At 58.4% G+C, this 27,545-nt stretch overlaps 2 protein-coding genes across 23 annotated transcripts in view; both read right to left on the bottom strand.

Annotated features, from left to right (window-relative positions):
• The window catches only part of BRSK2 (BR serine/threonine kinase 2), a 50,208-nt gene extending 45,994 nt beyond the window's left edge, over positions 1 to 4,214 (bottom strand). For all 15 annotated transcript variants that reach the window (XR_011472950.1, XR_011472953.1, XR_011472951.1 and 12 more), the window contains exon 1: positions 4,003 to 4,214. Coding sequence is in view for 11 of the 15 variants with exons in the window: in XM_070427726.1 (XP_070283827.1) it covers positions 4,003 to 4,096 (94 nt within the window). In the remaining 4 variants the exon portion in view is untranslated. The remainder of the gene's footprint in view (positions 1 to 4,002) is intronic.
• Positions 4,215 to 22,229: 18,015 nt separating this feature from the next.
• PPFIA1 (PTPRF interacting protein alpha 1) overlaps positions 22,230 to 27,545 on the bottom strand; it is a 57,418-nt gene continuing 52,102 nt past the window's right edge. For 6 of the 8 annotated variants that reach the window (XM_070427717.1, XM_070427722.1, XM_070427718.1 and 3 more), the window contains 3 exons: positions 27,214 to 27,379; positions 24,823 to 24,892; positions 22,230 to 23,552 (listed from right to left, as the gene is read on the bottom strand). In XM_070427717.1, coding sequence (XP_070283818.1) covers positions 24,834 to 24,892; positions 27,214 to 27,379 — 225 coding nt within the window. In that variant the 3' untranslated portion in view covers positions 22,230 to 23,552; positions 24,823 to 24,833. The remainder of the gene's footprint in view (positions 23,553 to 24,822; positions 24,893 to 27,213; positions 27,380 to 27,545) is intronic. The other 2 variants (XM_070427719.1, XM_070427725.1) reach the window with 1 other exon arrangement.

Raw genomic sequence — 27,545 nt, 5'->3', positions numbered from 1 at the left:
TGAGCTCATCACCCTGAGATTGACAGGGACAGCCCACCCAGAGCTGCCCCCTGCCCCCAGCACAGGGTTCCTGGCAGAGAGCCTGTGCCATGGGAGCTGTGTCGTCCACTCAAAGTCACTGATGGGGTGCCGAGAGCACACAGGCCTTCCCCCACCCCCACCCCCCGCCCGGAGCACTGCCCACAGCGATTTGGGAAGAGGGTCCTGCTTCCTCGGACTTTCAGGCCCGTGCAGTGAGCAGACTGTGCCTTCCTTCTGTCCCCAAGGAGCTGCTGTCCTTGACCAAAGTGCTGCGTCGGAGCTGGTTTCCTGGCTTATAAAGCGGTTGGACAGACCGAGGCCCGGCCGGGTGCACAGAGGAGCAGGCTCCGGGCTCACACAGCAAGGACCAGCGTGACCTGCCCATGGTAGTGACCGTCAGACACCACAGGCAGTCCACACTCGGTCAGCGTTCGCGGACCCACGCATCCTGCTCTGTCCACGTTTGCCCCATACCCAAGTCCAGCCCACGCAGGACGGCCAGCTCCTTCTCCTGGCCTCAGCACCCCCATGGCACCTCCCGCAGGACCCCAGCCAGACCCTGCCTCAACCCCACCCGGATACCTCCCCTCCCTCTGCTGCCTCTGCCTTCCCATCCAGCTCCTGGCCTTGGTCACCCCAGGGTTGGCCAGACTCTCACTCTCACCTGTCTCTCCCCCAGGTCACCTGTTCCATCTTCACTGGCTCCCCCTACCCCAGGACTCCTCTCTAGCCTGCCTGCCACCAGCACCCCACATTGATTCTCCTAAAGGTCTCCTGAGAACCTGGAGGGGGACAGCCCAGGCTCTTCCCCCAGGCCCACCCACCGGCCTGAGAGCCCAGCCAGGTGAGCAACAGGGAGGCCTCCTCACCCCCGTCTCTTCTCTTTAGCTCCACTGATCCCTGAGCCCTGCTCAGCCCCCTCTCTCACCTCCTGCCCACTGGAAGGTTTCCAAGGGTAGGCTGCACAATTTACTGTGGACCCCAGCTCCCAGAGCCTGCTCTCCCCCCTCCTCTCAGGGGTCTTACCACCTCCTCCCAGGAGTCCTCCGAGCTTACACCCACCCTACGGGAGCTGAGCCCACCAGGCTTGCTACACTCTGTTTTGGGCAGGACCGCGCCCTCCTCCACTTCTTGGGATTGTAGAGATAGTGGCCTCACGGCCTAAGTGACACGCCCTCCTAGATCTGGTCGTGCCTGGGGTGCCTCCCATCCCCTGCCCCAGCTGAAGAAGCCTTTTCCGGATGTGGGAGAGGCCAGGCAGAGCCTTGGCAGTGGATTCCGCCCAGCACAGCGACGCCTGCCCCATCAGGCCCTGACGGCCATCTCACCACCAGAAACCACAATGGCCAGTGGAGCCTACATGGGGCTGCCTGCAGAGGCCACCCCAGGCCATCGAGGACAGCTGTGCAGGGGAGATGGGGCAGAAGGGAGATGATCTCACGACCACAGCCCAACCCCAACATGAGTGACAGAACCCCTCACCAGAGGAGCATGCGGAGGGCAGAGGGCAGGAGCTCTGCCCTCACCTGCACTTCACCCCAGGCAGCACCCCCCACCTCTCGTCTGCGTTTTGGGGCAGAGCAGCGGGCCCACCTTCCAACAGGCCCTGGCTTGGAACGGAAGGGCTGAGAGGCCCAGCTGCCCCAGGCCGCTCGCACCACCCGACAGCTCCCACTTCACTGGACTTGGGCCAAGACAAGGGGGCTGAGGTGACTGTGGCCGTGGGACAGGAGAGCCAGCCTGGGCGGAAGGTGCCCACGCACAGTCCCCGCCAGGGGCTCCTGGCCCCCAGCTAAGGTCAGATGTTTGCCTCCGGAGTGAAAGGCTGGGCCTGGGAAATCGCAACTCTCTCGGCATTTGGCAAGCCCAGTGGCCAGGCCAGGCAGTCGCACACGAGGAGGCCCCACGTCCACCAAACTCCAGAGGACCCTCAACAGAAGGTTTGGAGAGATGGGCACCAACAGTCCTCCTGGGAACCAGGCACTCCAGTCATTGGGGCCAGAGGGGACACAGGACTAACAAAGCCCCTGGGGTGGCCACTCAACTAGGCCGGCGGGGGGTTTTCCCCAAGGGGGAGGCTGCTGGCTTTGTGCGTCCTGGAGCTCTTTTCCAGACCGCACATGGTGGTGTGTTGTTGACACACACACACACACAGCACACCCTTTGTGTTCATTACTGTTAATTACAGTGGCGACCTCCTATAATTAACTGTGTGATGGTATAACTCAATGGAGAGTACGGGGACCAGGCCTACCCACGGAGGCCCGCAACGCTCTGTGTGTAATTCATCCCTGTCATCACTTACACGCTGATGTTTCCTTATAACATCTTATTGGTACAATAATTAGGTTATTTCACTGCCTCCCACATTGTGCGGCCCCAGGCCCCTCCCCTGCCGCGGATTTCACCAACTACAGCTGTTCCTCCCAGGAAACATGCGTAGTTTGAACTCCGTGGAGCCCAGGTTGTCTGACAGCTTCTCCTCTTCCTCCTCGAACCCAAGCCATGCCATCACCACTCCCAATGTCACTGCCCTAACTGCCAGGGACCCCTCGGTGCTTCAGCAGTTGGCACAGGGGGCTGTCTATCCAGGGTTTGGACAGGGGCAGCCTCCACCCCAGATGCCCCATGCTCGCTGCTTACATCACAGCCACTGCCCTCCGGAGAGAGAGCCGGCCCTGGCCCACTTTCCTCCCAAACACCACCTTCCAGCTCCACCTCCAGGCCACCCTGGGGGGCTCTGGGAAGGCCTGCAGCACCCGGCTAGAGCAGCTGCCTCCCAGGCCCCCACCCTGCACGGGTGGTGGGCCCAGCCCTGCCTCACCCTCCTCCCCTGCCTCTCCCAGGTCTAACGGGTGTCCGAGTGGCAGGGAGATCACTGCCAATCGGACCTCTGTGCGCCAGGAGAGGCTCATCCTGGGAGAAAAAAGAAAATGGCTGAGCCCAGCTTCCCACAAAGCGACTCTGAACATCAGCCAGATGAGGGGACTGGCCGCCTGGCTGGGACCTAACCTGCTCCCTGAAAGCCAGAACCAGCCAGGAAGCCCCTTCTCCCTCCCACAGGCCCGGGTCAGGTCAGGTCTGGGAGGATCTACGGCCTGATCCTCGGAGGGGCCTGGTATCAGCCTTTTTCCCTCCTCTGGGGAGCGCAGTGTCGCAGACGTAGCGAGCGGAGGCTGGGAGGGGAGAAAGGCGCTGTCCAGCCCTTTCAGTGGCCGAGCACTCTTCCATTCCCACCGCGCAGGGCGGCCCAGGCCAGGCCAGGGTGGCTCCGCTGGCCCGCAGACCGCACCGGGCGGCCTCCCTACCTGCCCGCCACCCGGAGTTGGGGGTCGCGGCCGGGGGGCGCGCGGCCCGGGGCGCAGCTGCTCGGGCGGCACGCCTATTAGCGCGGCCGCGGCAGACGGCAGATGGGCGCCCGCCCGGCCCCCTCCTCCCGCGGCACAATGGGCCTGGTCGCCCGGGCGCACAATGGGGCTGCCGGGGCCGCACACCTGCAGCCCGGGCCGAGGGGCGCTGGCCGCGGTGCGTCCCCGTCCGAGCTGCGTGTCCTTGGGCCGCGCCCGGCCGACCGCAGCCACGCGGCCTGCGGAACTCCGAGGCGGGACCCGGCGTCCGGCCGCCCATTGTTCGCGGCCGCCGGCAGGATCTGGGCCAGGCCTGCAGCCCCGCACTCGGGGCGGCCTCCCTCCTGGGCCCCGCTCGGCGCGCCGTCAACACGGCCTCCCCGACCGCGGCGGGCCTGTGCGCCCCGGAGTCCTGGTCCTTCCCGGCGCCCCCCGGTCCTCCCGGATCCCCCGGATCCCCCGGCGCCCCCAGTCCTTCCCGGTGACCCGGTCCTCCCCAGTCCCGGCCCCCCCCCCCCCCCCAGTCTCGCGGCGCTGCCCGTCCCCCTCGGGGCCCCAGGTCCTCCTGACCCCGGCCCCCAGGTCCCGAATCGCCCGGTTCTCCAGCCCCAGGCCCGGCCCTGCCCGCACGCACCTGTCTGCCCCTTGCCCAGCGTCTTCTCCAGCCGGTAGGGCCCCACATACTGCGCGTGCTGCGCCCCGCCGCCGTCCTTCCCCGTCGATGTCATCGCTCCCGGGCCTGGCGCCGGCGAGTGGGCGCCCCGGGCGGGAGGGCGGCGGCGGCAGGGAGGGGCCGCGTCGGTCCGCGTCTGTCCGTCCGTCTGCTGAGCCGGGTTGGCGATGCCCGGTGGGCCGCGCTTGCTCCGCGCCCCCGCTCTTCCCCGCGCCTCCGACCCCGCGCCCCGCTCCGCAGCGGCCCGCGACACTGCCTCCGCCTTTGCGAGAGGACCGGGCGGGCGGGGGCACTAGGCTTCCGCCGCCGCCGCCGCCGCCGAGGCCCGCGCCTCGCGCCCCGCGCCCAGCGCCCCGCGCCCCGCGCCTCCAGCGCACGCCCGTCAGTCGGTCCGCGGCCGAGCAGACGAGCCGAGCCGAGCAGACCCGAGTGGACCCGAGCCCGAACGAGCGAAGCCCGCTGCAGAGGTTGCGGCTGCGAGTGGTTCCCCCATCGGCCAATCAGCGGGTCTGGCCAATCATCGGCGCCCGCGTCCGCCGCCCCCTCCTCCGCGCGCCCAGCCGCCCCAAGCGCTCGGGGGAGCTGAACGCTAGGAGGCGAGTCCCGGGCGAGGTCCGGGCGAGGTCCGGGCGAGGTGGGGGCGAGTCCGAGGCGGGGCGGGACGCGGGGGGCTCCAGCTCGCCGCCCGGCCTGCCCACCTGCTCTCAAAGCGACCCCGGGTCGGTGCAGGCAGTGGGGCGGGGGTGGGGGGAGCGCGCGGAGCGGGAGCGCGCCGGGCCGCCTGGGCCAGATGAGGGTGGACCATCTGCAGCCCCTGTCTCCCCGCGCCAAGCCTGCTGCCGCGACCAACGGGGTAGGAAAGACTTGTCGCCCCCCCCACCCCCGGGAACGGGGGCGCGTGGCCTAGTCGTGACCTTGCGCCTCCCTGCGCTCCTGGCCCTCCTGCGCTCCGTTTTCTGGGGTATACAACGTGACCAGCACAGCGAGGTCAAAGGACTCGCCCGAAGTCACCCAGCAGTGGCCACCCTGGGGAGGCAGCTCTCAAGCCTTCGTGCAGACCCTTCTGTCGGGTTGGACGGTTGGGCCAGGGTGCAGGGCCACCGGCCACCGACAGGTCTGGAGAATCGTCTGCCGAGGCAGCCAAACCTGTTTCTTGTAGAAAAATCTTCCTTAAGCAGGTGCTGCAGAGGGTGGTGAGAGAGGAGAGGTGAGGCCGGGAGCAGGGAGCCCAGAACCCTGCTGATGTTGGGGGTCCCACAGCATTGGAGCCACTGGATTCCTGCACATAGCATGGGGTCTGCAGCCAAGTCCTTGATGCCAAGTTCCACCCGTACGTTTTCTGCTGCAGCTCCACCTCTGCATGGCCAGCTGCGGACAGTCCCCTGCTCCAGCCTGCCCTTGGGGGAGGGCTGTATGAACTCCAGAATCTTTACAGAGCCCCATCTGGGAGGACCTATTTGCATCTTTCTTGTCTGCCCAGGAAGTGGAGCTAGCCCTCAGAACAGCTGTCTGCTCCTCTCTGCCCTTGCATGTCCTGGGGGCTGTACTAAGTGAGGAGGCTGCAAAGGTGTGCAAGCGCCAGTCAGGGTCTTCCCTGTGTGGAGCTCATGGCACTAAAGGAGCAGTTCTCATCCTGTGGGTCTCGATCCTTTGGGGGTCGAACGACCCTTTCACAGGGGTCTCCTAAGACCATCGGAAAACACATATATAATTACACATTGTTTTTGTGATTAATTACTATGCTTAATTATCTTCAATTTATAACAATGAAAATACATCCTGCATATCAGATATTTAATTACGATTCATAACAGTAGCAAAATTACAGTTATGAAGTAGCAACGAAAATAATTTTATGGTTGGGGGTCACCACAACATGAGGAACTGTATTAAAGGGTCGCAGCATTAGGAAGGTTGAGAACCACTGCACTAAAGGGATCATCACAGGCAGAGGCTCAATTCCAGGCTGGGGAGTGGGGTGTCGTTGGACTTAAGGAGCGTTTGGAACCTTGGACTAGAGAAATTATCCAGGGGTGAGATCTGGCTGGAGGCAGACCTAGAGTCACCCAGGGAGGGCCGTGGTGTCTGAAGGAGGGGCACCTGCCAGGGACATACTTCGCGGCCTCCATGTCTCCCTCTGCTGGACCAGTGCCTGCCACCGTCACCTGGGTCTCCCCAGCCCACAGGCCTTGACATCTCTCTGCCCTCAGCAGCACTTGGCCTTCTTGACCATTCTCATCTGGACACCCCCCCCCTCCCCCCCGCCTAAACCTCTTGGCTTTCAGGACTCCCACCCCACCCCTGGGCTTCCGGGGTCTTTCTTCCTTCTCTGACCACCTCTCAGTCTCTGTGCAGCCCTTCTTGGGGCTTCATGGGAGACCTGTCTGCTTGCCTCCCATGTCCTCCAGGCAATTGCCCACTCTCAGCCCAGTCCTGCATCCTCATGGCCAGCCTGCCCTCACTCCAGGGCCTCAGGCCAGCTTCCTCCTGCACCTTTCCTTGTGTCTTGTCTGTTGCAAAAATTCCCAAACTCAACACACATTCCCAGAAGAATGTCTCATGGGGGTCAAGAGCACAACCCGGCATGGCTGGGCTCCCGTCCGCCCTGTCCGGTGCTGGCCTCGGTGCAGACAATGTCCAGGCGGGAGCCCAGCTGGAGGGTGACACCAAACACTTAAAGAAGGAACGGGGGCGCCATCTGAGAGTTTCCAGGCACAAGGAGGAGGAAGCAGGCATCCACAACTGTGTGTGCAGCCGGGCTTCTCCGGAGAAACAGAACCAATGAGATGCATATAGAGAGAAGAGAAAGACATTTATTATACGGCACTGGGTCACGATTATGGGGCTGACGACCCAGGACGTGCGGTCAGCAGGCTGGACCCAGGAGAGTGATGGCAGCTCCCATCTGGAGGCAGGAGAGGACCGATGTCCCAGCTCAGCAGTCGGTCCGAGGTGTGTTCTCGTACTCAGGAGGGTCAGCCTCTGGGTCTATCCAGAGGCTCCAGACCTTCAACTGATCGGACGAGGCCCACCCACACGTTGGCTTCACTCAGTCGACCACACCAGTTCTGACTTTACTCTCATCCAGAAACCCTCACAGACACACCCAGGATAAGGTCTAATCAACTATCCAGGCTCCTGTGGCCAGTCGAGTGGACTCATAAATTGAGCTGTACACGGTGCAGGCTGTGGTAACATCTCCTCCACGCGTGAGCAGGACGCCTGGTGCGATCCGTTTCCGTGCCTCTCTGATCATTTTCCTGCGATAAACTTCCCCACGCAGGGCCACGAGTTCCATGAGCCTTCCGACCCGCACCACCACGTGCCCGTGGACAGTCCAGCTGAGCTGACTGCTCCTCCTGGTCCTGCTCCCTGTGGGGGCTGTTCTGGGACCGCCGCCGTGGCCTCTCGGAGCTGGCTCGTGTGTGACACGCGACTCTCCCCTCGTGTGCCGTCCGTCCGCTGATGGTGAGGCCGGATGCCTGCTTTTTCATGTACTTGGTAACCATTTGCATTTCGAGAATCACTTACTCGTGTCCTCTGCCTGCTTTTCTCTTGAGGTGTCAGGCTTTTTGCGAGTCCCAGGAGTCCATTGATCCTGGAGACGGCAGCGTGCTCGCCGGCGGGCAAGGTGCAGTATTTGTCCCGAGCTGGTAGCGGTGCTCTGCGTGCTGCGTGCGTGGTCAGTGTTTGCGCCGTCAGGCCTTGCTTGGAAGGGAGCCCTGTGGGGGTTGTCTGTCCAGATTGGGGCCTTCCCGCTGTTAACGCCCTGATCTCCGCGTCATGTTGGCTCGTGCCTGGTGACGCCCAACCTGGGCTCATTGGACCAGGGTGCCCTCTGCCTGCTGGGCCAACTGGGTTCTGCCTTCGGATAATTTGAGACTGGGCTTCACCAGGCAATGCTGCCCATGTGACCTGCACCCCTGGGCCTGAGGTCTCCTCGGGCCTGTCGCCAGCCTGGAGGCCCAGAGTCCTGTGTCCTTGAGAACAGTTCCCGCTCATGCTGGGCTGAGGCAGGTCACTCGCCACAATAAAGCCTGACCAAGCCCCTCGGGGGGCAGGATTGCAAGGGGGTGTCTGGCAGCATAGCAAGCCCTGCCACCCCTCACCCCTCCCCTCAGCTCACCCTGGGGGCACCCCCAAGAGAGAACTCCACTCTTTTCCGGCCCATCTGGCTGCCATCCACCACTGCGCGGGGGTGAGGAAGAGCTGAGGGTGCTGGGAAGCAGGGAGGGCGCGGGAGTCTGTGCCCCCCCTCTCACCAGCGAGGGCTGTCCTGGGAGAGACGGAGCCTTGTTCCCGACGACTCCAGGGCCAGGGGTACAGAATCTAGGGGCCAGGATCTGGCCTTGGGACCCAGAAGGCCTTTCCCGCACTTCAGAGATGGGGTGTGCTGTCCTGGAGCCCCAGAAAGCTCTGTGTCCCCCACCCAGCTTGACGAGGAGCCCACACTTTGGTGGAAGGGGGTGGAGGAGCCTGGCAAGTGGAGGGACCTCTTACGGGCTTGGGGGGGGGGGGTGCGGTTCAAAATCCAGGGTCCCATAGCCTTGTTCGCCACCCATCTTGGGGTCACGTGGGGGGGCAAAGGCACCTCCGTGCTCCTCACACCCCACCTGTGCGTTCCCACGGGCACCTGAGTAAGAGGCGGGGAGTCCAGCACCACGCTGGGGGAGTGCTTGCTCAGTATTAGCACCACTGAAGTCACACTTGAAGATGCCTAAGACATTCACGTATGTTTTTACCACAATTAAAAAAATAAAATAAAACAGGTTAGAAAAAGACGGGGGTCCTGTTCTTAATAGTGAGGCGCATCGAGGTGCCTTTCGTTCCTTCCCCTCCATGGGCTTCTCAGGGCCGAGATGGGACACTGGACGGGTCCACAGCGCAGGGAGCACGGCCTGGCGCGCCCCCCTCCCCCCGGGCTGGCGGGGCGGGGAGGCGGAGGCACCATTTCTCTGGTGATCAGCTGGGGAGTTTGGAGCATAATTCCATTCCTCCAGAGACAGCAGGACCCCGCGCCCCCAGCCCCGGCTCTGGTTCCAGGGCGTACACGCCTTCTCGGACCAGGATTGCCCCCACGACGGCGGGGAGGAGGGGAGGGGCCGCGCTGGAGGTTACACTTACTAGGCGAACGCAAGTGGTGTGAGTTTTTCTCCTCCCTCGGCCCTTCTGGGTGTAGGATTCCTGCGGAAGGGAAAGGTGCCCAAAGCCTTGAGCAGAGAGCCCTCTGTGCGGAGTCTCCCGTCGGATGGTGATGGGAACACCGACACGTACAGACGCTGGTGGTCCGGCAAGCTGGGGCTTCGCGTGCCACGGTCTTTACTGACTTGCCTTGTCTAGTGACATATGGCCCTGGAGAGGCCCCGCCTGGAGGAGCTGCGGGAAGGCGGACCAGCCCGGCCTCCCTCCCCACCCCTCCTGCTGGTAATGAGACCCTTTATTTATGTTTTCAATTTGGTTTTTATTATTGTTTCCTGGAATTGGGGGAAGTATAGCTAACATCCCCTCGCCCCCAGAACCGGGTCGCCCGTCTCTGCAGCACAGGCGAGACTGTCCCCACGTGAGCGGGAGAAAATGTCTAATAATGATGGTGGATGTCGATAATTACAGTGAAGGTAGCTCAACGGCTTGAGCCCGTATCTCCCGGAATTTGCCTCTTCGCTTCTCCGCGGGCGAGTAGCTGGTAGACTGGCATTTTTGCAATGTTAGTGTTGTTTCCCCGTGAAATTTGGGTTTAATGAGGGGTTTCTTTTCCCGTTTCTTTGAGGAGCCCTTCAGCACCATGCCCGGTCCCTTGGCCTGGACCCGGCCGACTCCCGGAGTCCCTTTAGAGCAGCGGTCGCCAACCGGTGGTCTGCAGACCACCAGTGGCCCGTGAGGTCCGAAAGGTTGGCGGCCGCTGCTTTAGAGAGTGAGGCTGTGTGTGATCTGATCGCCTTGTGTCGGCTCATGCTGTCATGCCCTCACGCGTTCACACACATGCTCACACACGTGCTCACGGGAAGCACGTTAGTCCCCTGCCACCAACCCCGAGAGCCTTGAACCCTGGTGCCAGCCCCTTCTGGGAATGAGCCACAGCACCAGGTCCTCCTGCCCGCTCCCCAGGGCCCAGGAGGGGCTCGAGCTCCAGGCCAGGCTCCCCCCCGGGGGCGGGGGGTCCGTCTCGGACTAAGGGTTGGGATGAGGAATTCTTGCTGCTCACCTGAAGGTGAAGCCGGTATGGTTGGGTGTGGCTGTTAGAGACGCACATGGAACCCCAAACACCACTTTCTTGGGTACCTGCATCTTTGCAGAGGGAGGCATGGCAGGGCCTCGGGAGTGCAGCTGTGGGGGTGTCGGGGGCACTAGTCCAGCGGGGGCTGGGCTGCCAGTGGGCTGATCCGGGTACGGAGGGGGACCCAGGGCAGTGGTCGCAGGCACACGGGCAGGGAAGATGACCCCCGACGAGGGCCTCGAGGAGCCGCAGAATTGCAGAAGATGGATGCTGCCGGCATCTCACCTCCCCAAACTGAAGCACAGGAGCCGTCACGTGGCCGGGTGGCCAGCCCGTGGTTTGGGGACCTGTTTCACCCTTCCCCCCACACACTCCCCTGCCACCTGTGGGTTACACGACTTGGTCCCTTACTGCCTCCCTGGCCTCGGTTCCCACGACATGGATCAGTTCCCAGCGGGCTGCGTGGCGAGCCCGTGGGTGTGTGAGCACGCAGGCAGGTCACGTGTCAGAGACTCGCTCTATGGATGAGGCGGCCGTTCTCACTCACGGAAGGCCACCCAGAGAAATAAAAATAGAACCGCTTCTTAAAGCAGTGATGGAAAACACCATTTCTCCTAACGTCAGGATCTGAAATCCTGCCTTCACCAGCAGGGTCCGGTGAGCAGGGAGAAACGCTAGATTCCGGGTCTGCGTCCTGCCGAGCCCCCCACCCCTCAGCTCGCACCCCTGGGTGGCCCCAGTGCAGGGGGCCCGAGCCGGTGCCGAATGGGGCTCCTTCCTGGGTCCCGACTTCGGTTCCGCACTGTGACCTGTGACCAGCCTCTGTCCTCGGCGCACAGGGAAGCTTTCTAGCTGGTGACTGCTGTGCTCCTAAAAGTGCCGCCATAAATATTTTTGTTACAACAGCCTGGACGGCATGACACCCAGGGAAGTATCAGCAGCCATCTGTCACAGGCCGCCAGGAGTGTGGCCCACGCCACCGCCTCTTTGTCCCCTGGTCCAGTCGGTCAGCAGTACCGAGCTGCACTATAAGAAAGGGCCGTCGCGGGTGTGGATCAGACAGTAAGCTCTCGGACTGCCGGGCCTGGTTCCGCTCCGACCCGACCTCTCAGGGGCCACGCGGGCGAGGCTGCAGCCGGCACGTTCTCCCTTCCCCGACATTAGCGTCACCCGTAGAGCAGCTGGGTTCAGTGAATAAACACAGGACACACAGGTAGGTTTAAATTTCAGATAAACAACAAACAATGTTTTAGTGTAAGCGTGTCCCGTGCAATGTGTAGGGCACACTCGTGCTGAAAAATTATTCATCGTTTATCCGAAAGTCAAACATAAGGGGGTGTCCTGTGACCTGCTGGGCAACTCCGTGAGCAAGTGGGGGAGTCCCCGGATTGAGAGGTGTATGCAGGGAGGGGGCGGGGAGGCGGGGTGGGGGACAGGGCAGGGGCAGTGGGAGTAGAGGAATGCCAGGCCACCCTCAGATCCCTGGGCTGTGGCAGTGACCTTCAGAGCGTGTCCTGGGGCCTGGGGCCTGCAGGGACAGTGGAGTGGGCCAGGGGAAGGGGCCAGAGCCCCAGAGACACCCAGCTCCCACACCCACCCCTCAGGTCCAGCGGAGGCATGAGTCCCAATCAGAGAGGCTGTCCCCCACCTCTTGCTGGGGACAACAGCACCCTGCAGAACGCAGTGGCCCCCCAAGTGCCTCCAGCCCCCGCCCCCGTTCCCTCTGTCCCCCCCTCCCCACTCCCTCCCGCAGCCCTAGTTCTCCGGAGACCCGGAGCAGGTGCAAAGCCTAAGCCTCGGCACACAGAGACCATTTCCAGCTGTGCCGACTCCCGGCCTCCTGGCCTCCGTGGCATCTCATTTGGATTCTGAGGCCGGAGCTCAAGGCAGAGCCGCACCGTGCAGGAGAGGCTGCTCCGAAAGCTGGGGTTCCCGGCCTGACCCTCGCCTGGCCTCGACACCCCCAGCAGCGAGCCACTCACCCTGAGATGCTGCTGCCAGGGCTCTGATCGGCTGTAACAGAGAAAACAGGCCACTGCTCAGAATGACATAAAGGGACCTGGGGTCAGTAGAAGTGAACTTTCAAGTTCCTTGAGCAGATTGGGAACCGGAGAGACGGGGTCGGTCAGCCCAGCGAAATGAAACCGGCTGTAGGTGGTCTGACCCAGCTTGGGGGGCTCCTCTTTGGCTGAGGCTCTAAGCATCCCGGGACCCCCAACATCCCGCAGACCCTGGGCTCCCTGGCGTTACAGAGGACACACAGCCAAGGCTTCTGCGGTGATCAGGCAGGTGAGGGGTCAGCCTGGTTCAGATCCCACCTCCAGCCAGGAGCCAGCAGGACCCTTCCCTCGCCCGCCCTCCTGTCTGTGGGTGAGGGTGGCAGTGGTCTCTGGCGTAGAGTCACAGGGACAATAGAGGTATTAGTAAGGGCCCAGGCAGGATGGCAGGAGGGCCTGGTGGTGCCCCCTTCCTGGGCCTGTATCCATGGATGGCCCGGTGGTCAGACCCACCTGAGGGGCAGGGCAGCCCAGCTGCAGAGGACGAGGCCAGCACGCTCATCTGGGGTTCCTTGGGCTGCACCCCGGCTCCCCCCGACCTCCAGTGGCAGAGTCACCCAGCCCAGCACTGGGCAGACTCCGGTCCCCTCATGGGCACAGGGCTTGCTGGGCAGGAATGGCTGCCATCACAGCTCGAGGAGAGACCGTGGAGGTGTGGCTGCAAGGCTTACCGGGGGACCCCTGAGGCTGGCCCGGAGGGAGGGAGGGGGAGGGCACTGGTGGGCAGTGAGACACGAAATGCAGGCCGGCCATGGAGGGGTGCGGGAGGGGGTCCCACAGGCAGGTGAGCGAGGACCCCAAGCAGCCCAAAGGCAAGGCCGGCGGGGGGTGACCCCCCATTTCTCCGGGTCACTTCGTGGCAGTTTCCGGGTCACCTTCCCGAGAACACGCTGCTGCGATGCCGACCCTTTCAACACGTTGACGTTTGTCTCACAGACCGAAACTCGGTGTTTTTCCTAGTGTTCCTGACACCTGGGAGGGGGGTCACTTTGGGGGTCTAGTGTGTTTATCGTGGGAGTCGAATCTGCCAGTTATTAATTTTTCTTCCTGTCTTATTGTCCCGAGGGAGGGGTGCCATCTGCCCGTGACAAAGACAGGGCAGCCTGCTTCTCCGTTCAGATCACTGGCCTGTGACTGAGGGAAAAGTCACCAACAGTGACGTGCAAGGATCTCGGTGAATGTGATTTCGTGAATTCTGATGAACGGACGCATCTCGCTGCCCAGGCCCCGGCGCCCCAACAGACGCTGTCTGGCGTCCAGCACCCAGACCCCATTCTCGAACTTCACGTGCATGGAATCGAGAGCCATGGCAGGCTTCCTTCGTGTACAACAACGCCTTCAACATTTCATTTGTAAAGAGACTTTACAATGTAACGGAAGGCTAGCTGAAATCCAAGGGACTGGCACCGAACCAAGGGGCACAATAGGGACTCATTCCAGATAAATTCTATTTATTTTATTTTTTGTTAATCCCCACCCAAGGATATTTTTCCATTTATTTATTTTTAAAAATATATTTTATTGATTTTTTACAGAGAGGAAGAGAAACATCGATCAGCTGCCTCCTGCACACTCCCTACTGGGTATGTGCCCGCAACCAGGGTACATGCCCTTGACCAGAATCGAACCTGGAACCCTTGAGTCCACAGGCCGGCGCTATCCACTGAGCCAAACCAGTTAGGGCTCCATTGATTTTTAGAAAGAATGGAGAGACAGAGAGAGAAACATCAATTGGTTGCCTCCAATACATGCCCTGACCAGGGCCAGATACATTTATTTTAAACCTCACGGTGGAACGCCTAAGGCTCAGGGCACGCACGGCATAGGACACACGCAAGGTGTAGGGCACATGCACGGTGTAGGGCACACACACAACTTAGGGCACACGCACGGCGCACGGCATGCACGACATAGGACATGCACGGCGCAGGGCATGCACGGTGTAGGACACACACACACACACACACACGCACGCACACGGCGTAGGACACGCACAACGTAGGACACACGCACGGCACAGGGCATGCACGGTGTAGGACACACACACACACACACACGCACGCACGCACACGGCGTAGGACACGCACAACGTAGGACACACGCACGGCACAGGGCATGCACGGTGTAGGACACACACACACACACACACACACGCACGCACGCACACGGCGTAGGACACGCACAACGTAGGACACACGCACGGCGCAGGGCACGCACGCACGTACGCACGCACGGTGTGGATTTACCAACTCCAGCGTTCTGAGGCGTGGGGCCCCGTTCCAGTAGGTGTGTCCCCGCCTGTGTGGCGAGGCCTCCGTCCTCTGCTGGTTCTGACTGTCAGTTGGGATGTGTTTGCGGAACTCCCCTGAGCGAGATGAGGGTTCCTCTGCGAGGATCAGCTCCGACAGCCTGCCTTCCCGCGCGCTGCGGAGAGAGCTCTCATTTGCACGGATGCCCAGCATGTCAGCGCCCCGGTGCACAGATGGTATGCTTGTCCTTCCTGCTTTCCCACAGCTGAGCCTGGAGATGGGCATGCACCTGGGAAGGAGAGGGGGGCCCAGGCGGTGGGGAGCATCAGCAGGGCTGGACGGCAGGAAGGGACTGACGAGGTGAGGCTGGGGGACCCTGGGCAGTGAGCAGCAGGTGGGGCAGGACCTCAGTCAGACTCAGCCCGGGGCACCTCAGGATTTCACAGGTAGGAGGGGGCCGGGCATCAGGACAAGCGGGGGAGTCAGCTAAGAGGACTCGGAGTGAAGGGCGGAGATTGTGGGAGGGGGGCCAGTGGGATGCGGACAGACTTGCCCCAGGGGCAGCAGTCCCAAAGCCCCCCACCTGGATGGCAGGCTACGGGGCTCTAGGCAGCTGATTCCCCACCTGAGAGGCCCTCCAGCCAGTGCCCAGCCAGTGCCCATGGTCGCCACCAGGCCCCAGCCACCCCACAGGCCTGTGGGGTAGGAGCCCACAGCCCAGGTCTCAGAGGAGGAACAAAGGCAGCAAAGACAGCAGCCGGGGCGCTGAGCCCGTCCCGGTGCCGCGGTCAGTCTCCCCAGAGTCAGGCCAGATGGAGCGGGTGGGGGCCTCAGGGACTCCGGGCCTTTGTGTCCTGGGCCCAGGGACAGTCACAAGTCATCCATCAAACTGAGGGCCCGCACTTGAATTCTAATAGAAAGGGTGGGAGGCAGGGGCTGCCCTGCAGGGTGAGAGCTGTCCCCACCAGGAGGGGCACACAGACCTGAGGGACACTCAGGGCTCGTGCTTGGGGGTTTCCCAGGGACCCACTCGAATCACGCCACCTGCCACAGGAAGACTGCAGTCTGCCCGACTCAGAGCTGAGCACAGTGCCGTGGGGCCTGCTGGTGTGTCAAGTAAACCACGCGGTTTACTCAAACGATCACCCACCTAATCGCTAGCCAGAAATCCCTAACTCGGATCAGGTGGTCCTCCTGCTGGGCCCCGTCACTGATTGGAGCCAGGGGTGAGGTCCCAGCCAAGTCCTAGCTTTCTGTCCGTCGGAGACGGGGGTGGGGCTGGGGTGGGGGGTGGCTGTGCCCTGGGGAGTGGTGGGGCTGGGGACACCCACCTGGATGTTAGTGACATGCAGTGCACGGGTCCTCCCCCCAGCATTTCACGCCAAGGAGAGAGGCCTCAGAAGGAACCAGCCCTACGACACCTGGATCTCGGACTCCAGCCTCCAGGACAGAGACAGTGAGTGTCTGTCATTACAGCTGCTGGGCTGTGGTGCTTTGTTACAGCAACCTTGGCAAACGAATACAATGATCATCTATCTATATACAGAAAAGCCTAATATGCAAAGTGTCCCCTCAGGAGTTCGACCAACCGGGAGTTTGATCGCTCGCTATAACGTGCGCTGACCACCAGGGGACGGCGTGGAACGAAGGACCCTACCCGTGCACGGATTTTGTGCACTGGGCCTCTAGTTGATAATCAATATACAGAGGATGGAGTTTGTATGTGGGGTGATGAAAAGGTCCTGGAGATGACAGTGGTGACAGCTGCACACAATGTGAAGGTGCTTAACGTCATCGAGCTGTGCACCTAAAATTGGCTAAGATGGAAACTGTGTGTTACGTACATTTAACCCCCATAAAGAGAATCAATATACAGAAATCAGTCAAACCACTGGAAATAGAATTTGGAAACTGATACCAAAGGCATCAGAAAAGTCAAATAATGATTAATTCAGCAGGAGATGTGTGAGGGCACTGTGGGGAAAGAGATGACACTGGAGGAAATCTAAAGATTATCCCTAAAGCCCTGGCTGGGTGGCTCAATTGGTGAGAGCGTCGTCTCAGACACCGAAAGGTTGTGGTTCCATCCCCGGTCGGGGTGTGTATGGGAGGCAACCCATTGATGTTTCTCTCTATCCCTCTCTCCAAAAATCAATAAAAACATATCCTCGAGTGAGGATTGAAAAAAAAAAAAAGAAAGATTATCACAGAGAGATAAACCCTGTTTATAGATGAGACGACAGTGTTGGGATGTCAGCTCTCCCAGGTTTGCTGTCCGTGACTCAGGGCAGACTTTAATGGAATGCGTCTACATTTAACAAATAAACAGGAGCGTCGCTGCAGGTCTCCAGCCGCACGCAGTTAAGGACGGTCTCTGCGTTCCCGATTCACAGAGCGTCCTCACCTGTGAGCTGTCAGTGCTGAGCGGTGTTAACAGGCACGCGGCACGCTGTGTGCCTGGCTCCCGACCTCGACCCCGAGGCGCTGCTGCACCCCCTCGCCGCAGCCTGTGTGCTCGCGGTTCATTCAGGCAAACGCGAGGACGGCACTCTCTGCTTCCACGGGTACGTAGCTGACATAATTCCAAACCACAAAACCCGCGGAGCTCGGGGAGGGGACGCGGCCGTCGGCCATTTCAGCATCGCCTGCTTTGTGGGTGGTTTGTGTCACTAAAGTGAACTGGGAAACCGAGTGTTTGCCTCTCCCTTCTGTATGCTGCTGCCCTGAGGTTGTCTCTCTACATTTACAGGACGTTTTTGTGTGTGAGTGTGAGTGTGAGTGTGTGACGGGGACTGTGTGTGACGGGGACTGTGTGTGACCGAGGGTGCGGATGCGGGGGCTGCAGTGGGAGGCTGGCCGTGCCGGGCTCTGCTCCCAGGCTATGGGCAGCTCTCGCCTGGCTCAGGGCCTAGAAAACACAGTGCAGAGGGGCCCTGTGTGGTCCTCGGTGATGCACGGAGGTTGCTCTGCAGGTTCCCAGGTGTCATTGGCGGGCTTACGGCACCTTGCATGCCTTCCTGGTTGTTGTTCCAGTTTTCTGCTGCTCATGGGTCCCTATTAGAACCCCGAGGGCAGGGGTTCCTGTCTGTCTGTCTGTCTGTCAATCCCCAGCTGAAATGCCAGCACCTACATCAGAGCCTGGCTCGTAGGAAGTGCCCCAAAATACCTGGGGGTAAACAAGCCCATTTATCCCGTATGCCTTAGAACAGTGGTTCTCAGCCTTGGCTGCACATTAGAATCACCTGGGAGTCTTTTTAAAATCCTGATTTCTGGGCCCCATCCTCCGGAAATTCTGTTTCTTTGTGACTAATGTTGTGGCCCCACCCCATAACAAAGAAACAGAATTTATGGAGGATGAGGCCCAGAGATCAGGATTTTAAAAAGATTTCCAGGTGATTCTAATGTGCAGCCAAGGTTGAGAACCACTGCCTTAGAAGATTATCAGTTTCATCGAGATGCTCTAATTTACAGGTATCAGTACTACACCAGGTTCTGTTTAACTTTTAAAGCCTCTGCCATTATTTTCCCTTCGTCTTTTTCATTTATCATAATTGCATTCATTTCTTTCTCAAAACCTGGCTTTGGGTTTTATTGAGCGCTTCTGTGCTTTAATTCCCTGCAGCCGGGTGACTCCCGTGCCTGACCCTTTGCTTTCACCCTCCCCCCCCCCCCCCCAAAGCCTGGAGGCTATGCTGAGAGGACTCAGCAGCCTGTGGTCTAAGATGTCGTTTCCTCTTTCACCAGAAAGTTTAGGAAGTTTTAAGTGTCCTGGGAACCGACCGGACACCTTGCTGCGCTGTACGGGGCACGGCTGCGCTCCGTGCAGGGAGCTCGCGGGGACTGCCTGGTGGCCCTAAACAAGGTCTACCTGGCCGCCGGGGTGACCCTGAACCGGCACCCCTGTCTCCGTTTTCCTCCCGCTTCGTCGGTGTCTGAGCGCCCTCACGACACGCCGGGTCTGTTAAGGTGGTTTCCGGTGAGGGTTTAGCTGTGTGACCCACACTGTGTCTTTTGGAGGATGCTACCTTTTGTCAATGTAAAATCTTCCCCTTTTTCCATCTTAATTCTGTTTTATTTATATGTGTCTGTACATGTTTATAATAGCACGGCTGTCTTCTGTCTGGTGGCTGCTTTCTTCTCTGTGCTGGTCTCGTCTGTCACGTCCTCCCGCCACCCACACCGACAAGGTTCTCAGTGGGAACTGGAACCCCAGCTCCTCTCTGGGGTGCTGGTAGCTGCATCCCCCCGGCATCTGGTCTGTGCTTCCTGTTTCCAGAGGGTTTTGCCCCTGAGCCCCACGCCCCAGCCTCTCGCTGTGCGTCTGAGTTTTCCTTGTTCTGTCTCTGTCTCAGTGATAGTTGGGACTCCTATACCCTTCAGATCCGAGCGTCCGTGTGGGGAGGTGTTTTTCTGTCCATACGTGGAATCCGTGTCCCAGGCTGGGGGTGCAGAGCCGATCCTCCGGGAGGACATTTACCTCCGGCAGTTTGGGGTCAGCGTGCGGGTGAGGGAACACAGACACCCGTATTTTGTTAGGGGGTTTGGATTCCCTTATGCCCCTGGAGTGGGATGCCCGGCACGCCCTCATAGGCGTCACCCACCAGGCTCCCCACTCTCCTTAGAAACCAGAGAAGTCCCTCCTAGGCTAGGTTTGAGATACACAAAACCCACACGTACACGCGTGCGCGTGCACGCACACACACACACATACACACAATACCTGCACACATGTACCCACAGATACACCCCACAACCATAGACAGCTACACACCCACACCACATACCTGTGTCTGTACATACACCACATATGTACACTCACACGTCCGTACACTCTCAAATGTAGGCACACAGGTGCATACACACTCACACGTGCATGCGCACACATTCTCAGACCTGTGCACTCACGTGCATGCACACACTCATACATGTGCACACTCAGACATGCACACATGCCCAGTCTCACAGGTGCGCAATCACACAGGTGCACACATGCATGTACACTATCACAACAGCCCCAGGGTTGCAGGGTTGGCCCCCTGTGCTCCTGCTGCATCGCGGATGCTGAGCCGGGGACGCCCAGTGACGCCCGAGGAATGAAGGTAGAGGAACAGCTTGGCACGTGCAGGGACAGAGTCTCATCCTTTCAGGAATATCGTGTGAGTTTCCACAGATGCACACGTGCTCAGCAGAGGAAACAGCTGCCTGTTGGTGGCTGAGCTGCTGGTAACTGGCCGCCTTCCAGATGGCGCCCTCTGCTGGCCCAGAGCCCCAGCGGGCCGCACGGCCGGGGTCACTGCGGGAGTCTCGGTGCTGGGGCTGTTCTGGCCGTGGGACAACTCGCTGCCCTGGACACACTGTGGACTTGGGCTGAAAAGGGGGCGGCAGGAGGACTGAGCCTGCCTCTGTGGCCGGCAAGGAAGAGACCCGGCCCTGAGCACAGAGCTACCATAGCCAGTGGGGAGAGACACATGGGCACCAACTCCAGAGAGAGAACCCTCGGGGGAGAGTCAGAGAGACAGACGGAGGCAGAGACAGAGAGAGGTAAAGAGAGACACAGAAACAGGGGGAGGGAGGGAGAGACAGTGACAGAGATGGGGACAGACACAGAGAGAGAAGGGACAGAGAGACAGACACAGTGAGAGGGACAGAGGTAGAAAGACACACACACACACGGAAATTGAGAGATAGGTACAGAGAGAGAGGCAGAGACAGACGAGACGGACAGTGGAGACGGCCTTGGAGGGAACCTTCCAGAGCTGGACGGTGAAACCGAAGGGCGGATGTGAGGCAGGGATGGGCGTGTGCGGAGCCTGGCTGCCCAGTAACGTACCCAACGGGAGGGGGCTGGTCCCCACTGTCCAGTGTTTGAATTGGGCTCCCGTGGTGAGACCAGGAGCCGGGGAGGCCGGATTTGTGCATCTCTCTCCACCCCTCCTTCCTTCCTTTTCAGCAGCATTTCTCAGGGGAGGGTGAGATGGAGTTAAAACGTGCTTGGGATGGAGTGGGTCCTGCCGATGGGGACGGAAGAAAACATCCTACAACATGAAAGAGTTGAGGTAGGGTTAGGGTTAGGCTCTGCCCTTCAGGACCGGCTCTGCTGTTCCTGACCAGGCGAGGCCCTTCGGGACTAGGCGGGGCTATGAGGCAGGTTGTCCCTTTGGGCTAGGCTCGGTCTTGGGGACGAGGCTTGGCCCTTGGGTAGAAGGCTCAGCTCTTCAGTGCTGGGTTGGCTCTCTGGGACTTGGCTGGCTTTTCCCAGCTTGGTTTGTCTCTCCGAGGCTCCAAGGCTAGGCTAGACTTGAGGCAAGCATCAGTCTTTTTGTTATTGGTTAATCCTTGCCTGAGAATGTTTTTCCATTGACCTTTTAGAGAGTGGGAGAGGGAAAGACAGAGAGAAACATCAATGAGAGAAACACATTGGTTGCCTCCTGCACGAGCCCCGACCGGGGCCCAGGACGGGGAGGAGCCTGCAACCAAGGTACGTGCCCTTGGCTGAAATCGAACCCGGGACCCTTTGGTCCGCAGGCCGGCGCTCTGTCCACTGAGCCAAACTGGCCAGGGCGAGACCAGTCTTTAGTGATGTCATGCAGTACATTGACACATCACAGGCTGTGTGCTTGTGTTGGCAGTGACAACCTACCGTGAGTCTGAATGGTCTGAGCATCAGACTGGCCTGCAGGGAACAGGCATTCATTCCAAACCCCTCCCCCCATTTCTTCTGACTTCCCATCATGGGCCTGTCCGAGAGCAGCAGCTGCCGTGGATTGGTTTGATTTCCGTGTACACCAGCTTTACCCGGCTTAATAAACACACAGTTTCAAACCTTCTATAGTGTTCCTGTAATCAGGAGCAAAAATCCTTTCCTCAGAAGGGATTATTTCTAGGGCCGTGCAACATTCAAAAGCAGCGGTCACCAATCTGTCAGACCTCGTGGACCACAGTGGTCTGCGGGCCGCAGGCTGGTGACCGCTGTTCAAAAGGATCAGATCCCTTTGAGAGTCTAGAGTCCATGACCACCAAATTGACCGGGCAGTGGGGAAGCCCTGATCTCCTCAAGACTGCCTTCCAGGAAAGGACCCTTAAGTGAGCCCAGTGGGCCTCAGAGCCGGAGGTTGAGAGGGCCACTGACTGTCGAGGGGGATGCGCCTGTGCAAATCGCTCCGACACAGGCTGGCTCCCTGGGGCTGCTGGAGGAGCAGAGCATGCTCAGGGCTGCGCCGGGCTCTTGGGAGAGAGGCTGGGTGGGCTCTTTGGGGTCAGCTTGGCTTTTTGGGGCTACTCTCGGCTCAGCTCTGGGAGACTGGAGCCTGTCTCTCTACTCCTATAAGGAATCAATGAAGAACATTCCTTAACAGCACAAGCTCTGCGGCCCCAGGTGCTTACTGCCCTTTGGGACTGGCTCCAGCTGCTCGGGGCTGGGCCGGGGCTTTGTCTGTTCGGGTCTGGGCCTGCGGACTGTTGACATGAGCCCACATTTCCACTCTGCTTCAGTCCCCTGTGCCCTGGTCCTCCCAGTACTGGTTCCCCTGAGGACGGGCGAGGTCATCTCGGCCTCCAGGGCAAGGGCAGGGACCGCCTGGCCCCCCTTCGGACGACTCCCGAGCCTCCCCACTGGCTTCCGTCATAGTTTTCCAAGGGAGGACAAGGCCCAGAGCTGAGGCGCACAGGGCAGGCCACCCACGCCCGCTGGCAGTGGGAAATGCTTTATTGAAAGAAAGCAATAAATAACACTGTGATAAAAAGAGTTCCAAAGTGGACTGTACATACTGTTACATAATAGGGACGTTCACAAAGGGTTACTAGAAAAACAGAAGGGCCACAGCCAACTGTCCAAGTCGCTTGGAGCCGAGAGCGAATGTCGGGACACGCCATCTTCTGTCTCCGCAGCGGCTGCAGAATAAATAATGCACCGTGATCCGCACGCAGCCCCTGCTGGCTGTGCCACGTGCCATTAAAAAAGGGCCCCTGGCTACTCAGACCGTCCAAAATGGCTACATCATCAAACCTAAAAAATGCACGCCTGGGTCCATTCTTTAAACAAGTTTACAAACAAATGTAAAACGATGTTCTAAGTAAGAAAAATAAGGCCTTTATTAGTTGCGCAGCATTATTCTCAGGAGCCCGTGCGTCATCTCTGCACCCACGTCTCTGCGATGTGCGTGTGGCCGCCGTGATTGGTCCTCGTGTGGGGGTGCCAGCGCCTTCCCGGGGCAGAGCCGGAGGCTCCCCACCTGCTTTTTCTTGTCCAGCAGAGAGCTGTCCCCAGCTCACGGCTCTGGCCATCACTGAAGACGTCTCCAGTCCACAGAGACGAGGCTACAAAGCACTGAGCCGGGCCCAGGAGTTCGTAGTGTTCTGATTCGTCCTTTCAGTCCAAATGTCTAACCCAGGCATATTCTCGCAGCAGAAGGAAGCATTTCTTGCTATAAAAGTATAGCAAGGTCAGTCATTAAACTCCAACAGGGACTGCTGGAAACATCTGCCTATTTCACAGGGATTGTTGTGCAGCTCGGAGAGGCCACCGCACGGTGTCAGGCCAACTTCACAGACCCAGTGAAAGTCTTTTCTTTGCTGTGGCTTATTATCAAAAAATTAAACAGTGATAATTACAGTAAATGCATAATTTACAAAAGCCCTACATTTGTTCACAGGATTTTTACATACAAGCATTACAGTACATTCGTTGAAGAGACTAAAATTAGACATAGGGACATGACTTGGTCTGATAGGACATTTATAGCCCAGATACACATGAAAAAGTAAGTAACTGTATAAATGAAGGCATAAGTTTACATAAATATAAGAAACATTAGATTCTAAAATATTTTCTTTATGGTACTTGTGAAATTTTCACTGATTAAAAACTCTGTAATAAAATATCTCAGGTCCATATAACAAGTATTGACAGACGGAAGAGTCCATCGAGTTCTAAAAGGCCGTCTCTGCAGGGCTCACGGCTGCAGAGTCACCTGTAGAAGTAGTGTGGGTAAGCTGCAAACGAAACAGAAAGGCAGTCTTGAGACCATCCACGGGAGGCACTGCCCTCCATGCCCACCCCCGGGCTCCCGCCTTCCCACAGCCTGCATTCCAGCTGCTCAAGAATTTGGATAAAACATCAAGGACTGTGTGTATCAGTGAGACAATTTCTTGACTGACTTTATTTTGGCACACGTCTAAAAGTTGCGAATTTTTAAAAAAAATGACAAGCCCTGATCAGTGTGGCTCAATTGACGGAGCGTCGTCCTGTGCACCAAAAGGCTGCCGATTTGGTCCCCAGTCAGGGCACTTGCCCAGTTTCAAGCTCGATCCCTAGCAGGGGGCGTGCAGGAGGCAGTGACTGATGTTTCTCTCTCACATAGATCTCTCTCTAAAACCAATAAAAGCAGCCTGGCCAGTGTGGTTCAGTGGTTGAACATTGACCTATGAACCAGGAGGCCATGGTTGATTCCTGGTCAGGGCACATGCCTGGGTTGTGGCTTAATCCCCATTAGGGCGTGCAGGAGGCAGTCAATCAGTGGTTCTCTCTCATCATTGAGGTTTCAATCTCTCCCTCTCCCTTCCTCTCTGAAATCAATAAAAATATATTTAAAGATAAAATCAATAAAAGTGTATTAAAAAAAGTGACAAAACCAATCAAATAATCCAGCTGAGAGATGACAACCGAACGGAGCCCCTCCATCCAGCCCTCAGAGTGGTGACAAGGGCTGCCCCCCAGCTCCCCCCCCCCCCCCACCCCCGCAAGGGTATGTCCCTCAGGAACTGATCTTGGTGATGGCCATGCAATTCTGTTTTTAAAACCAGTCTCTACATTGAAAGGCTATCAGCAAGTGTCACAGCACGGTATAGAGTCATGAAACTTCTTTCGGGCTTGTCACCAGGAATGTGTGTGACAGCCGGCTAGCACCAAGACCTGGGGCCACGCCGGCACACGCACAGTGTGCAGGGACCAGTGCCTGGCACTCTGAACCACCGCCAGCTAAGAGCCGGGTTCCTCTTTTCTGCTGTGTTCTGCCTCCCCACTCTGAAAAGGACGTTAGCAGACACTTAGAAGAAGCCAGCTTTCTTAGGTTTAGAGACAGCGGGAGTACACTGCTCCCTTAAAGAATGGGGACGTGCTGGCTCCCGTGGCCAAGGGCAAGCACACAGCACCAAAGCCACCTCCGTGGCGCAGAGGCCGCGCCTCTCCAGGTTTAAGGGCCTGGAGTGGGCTCTCCAGGCCTGAGCTGCCTCAGCACCGGCTGCAGGATGCTGCTCTACTCACCACAGGAGGCGTCAGCAGGAGTAAGTCCTGACTGTGGCGGAATCCAACCTCTGCGCTCCTGACACACTGCCTGCGCGACGCCCCGGGAAGAAGCATGCAAACACAGCGTGCAGTTAGTGTGGGCGTCACACGAGGGCACTGGCACACACGCTTGCACACCTGCCACCGCGACCATGAGGGTCCCAGGGAGCCTTCCAGAGGGGGACGTGGTGGGCCAGGGAATCTACGTGTCACCAACTGCGGTGCCCTAAGTGTCTCTGCGTCTCCCAAGCAGCCCTGCAGTCACTGCAAGTTAACCCCCAAACAGCGTCGCTGCATCGGTGACAATTTCACCACGTACATCTATGTGCACGCCTACTTAACGTGATGACTTTCTCCTTAAGCGTCCAGAAAAGAGAGCAACTGGATTTTCCTTTCCACCCTAAACGCTGCATCCGTAAGGAGGCGGGGAAAGCCCAGCAGTGACTGAGCTGTTACCAGTCCACTGGGGGGGGAGGCCAGAGTCCAATGCCCACCTCCCAGCACCCTCTCCGTCCCGCCTGCCGAAGGACGGGCTGCTCCCCAGGGAGGCCTCAGGGCAGGAAGGGGCCCAGGGGCGTGGTTTCGGGGGGTGGCTAGAGGACAATGACTTATCGAAGGACCTGAAGCCACTGTCAGTTTCTCTGGGAAACAGCGCACACCACAGACTTTTTGGTTAAGAAGCACACTGCATGGCCAAGAGATAAGCCCCAGTTCTTCCTTGCAAATCTAAGAAATGTTCAAAAGTATGTAGCAGATATTCAAGGTTCCCAATTACACATTTTTGGTTTTCCACCAGGAACACATTAGTAACATTCTGCTAAGGTTCCAGGAAGGATGCTAAGACAGCTGGTGCTGCTGCAGAGAATGGACAAGCTTATAAATCCTTCCAATTCCAAGTGCCAGCAAACCTGCTGCAATTCATCTTACACGCCCTCATTTCAACAGCCATTAAAACAGCCCATTTATTCAGGTTTATGCCTTAGTTACCATACAGGGTAGAAAGTCGTCTTCCCATATAACATGCTCCCTATACCTTTTCTAGAAATAGTTTTAATTCATCTAAACTCTAATCTCAATATTGCTGTTATTAAGGAAAAGGTGTAATGAGGAAAATAAGAAAGCATCCAGGCTGTTTAATAAGTCAAAGGCCAAATTAAAACTTATGAAAATTATCTGCGTGCTCCTTTAAAGAAAAGTGTGACTGTTTAAGAAGCTCCTGGCTTCCCCCGATAAGCATATTACTTAGAGAGACGTCGCTTTCTAACAGGAAGGCTGCCCTGCAGCCTGGCCCGCGGCTCGGTTGGCTGGAGCGCCATCCTGCACGTCGAGAGGTGATGGACTCGATCCCTGGTCAGGGCACGTACGGAAGGCACCAGATTGATGTGCCTAACATCTATGTTTCTCTCTCCCTACTGACAAAATAAAAAATAATAACAATGTTCCCTACAAGCCATCCTCATTAAAAGTGTCCAGCTTAGCAAAGGCCTTATTTATATAAATGCACTTTTCTCTGATTTTTACATAGGCAAGTGAGACAAAACTTCTAAACCCTCTTATGGGAAGGGCTAGTAACATGAAAAACAGTAAAACCACATCGCGCCCTTTCCAACTTCCCTCGGCCCCCACTTCAGAAACGAGAAGAGCCACCTGTCACAGGAGCATGAATACTGACGTGTGCCACCCACACACTGCGAGCTGTATGGGGACCACTCCTCTGGCCACTGCATCAGGCCGATGAAGACCCGCTGCACGACCGTGTCACAGATGGGGAAGCAGGCGCAGTGCCTGCCGTCGAGCAGGCAGAGCACAGTGGCTGTCCGAGGCCTGATTTGAGACCAGGACTGCAGGGGCAGCGCAGTCAGCAGGACCGGCTCCCGTCTGGGGATGACTCCCCAGGCCCGCAAGGTCTCCATCCTTCTGTGACAGGCAGTGTCGTGGACGGGTCCCAGCAGGGACAGGGAAGAACAGAAAGGGAGCCCTCCCAGGGTGCAGACTGCTGTTAGGTGGACTTGGACGTTGCCCAGTGTGGAGAGAGGTCCTGGGAGTAAGTGCTGTGGGCTGAGAGCCACCACACAGCTGCTACAGCGCATTCTAGTGCTGCCTGTCATGCCCACGTCTTCACACGCACGGATGTCCATCTACACGGAGGACACGCAGTGCTTAGCATCATGCGTTGGAAGAATATGAATATTCAACCAGACACGAACATAAATAAAACATTTCCTATTGTTAGACTTTTATAAACAGATGTTAGGATTAATTCTAAAACATTTAAGCCGGGGCATGCAACAGTACTGAAATGCCTCGTAACAGATTAAACAGGCCGTGCTCCATCACTACCCACACTCCAGCCACCAAGCGTCAACGTACCGTCCAGCTGCATCTTCTTGGGTGGCACGGAGGGTGAGGACAGGGAGGAGGTGACCCGGAAGTTTGCAGGGAGAGTCTCTGCTGATCCAGCAGCTAAGCCACGAACGTCCTTTGGTCTAAATTTTTTTCTCCAAGAAGGTGCTCTCCTAAAGGTCTTATCATCGTCCTGGAAAGTAAAGGACAGAATACAAAATGACTGTAAAATAAAGGACAAGGAAACAGTGGTTTTCAGCCCTTTGAAATGATGGCTGGACTCGCGGCCGCACTCTCATTCACATGCATCCCGCCCGTTCCTGACGCCCACATGCCTCGGGGACCGACTGGGAACCTGA

The sequence above is a fragment of the Myotis yumanensis genome, unplaced genomic scaffold (genome assembly GCF_028538775.1).
Source record: "Myotis yumanensis isolate MYYU_CA2020_CCGP unplaced genomic scaffold, mMyoYum1.0.hap1 SCAF_10, whole genome shotgun sequence".
Classification (NCBI taxonomy): domain Eukaryota; kingdom Metazoa; phylum Chordata; class Mammalia; order Chiroptera; family Vespertilionidae; genus Myotis; species Myotis yumanensis.
This window is presented reverse-complemented; position numbering and strand designations above follow the sequence as displayed.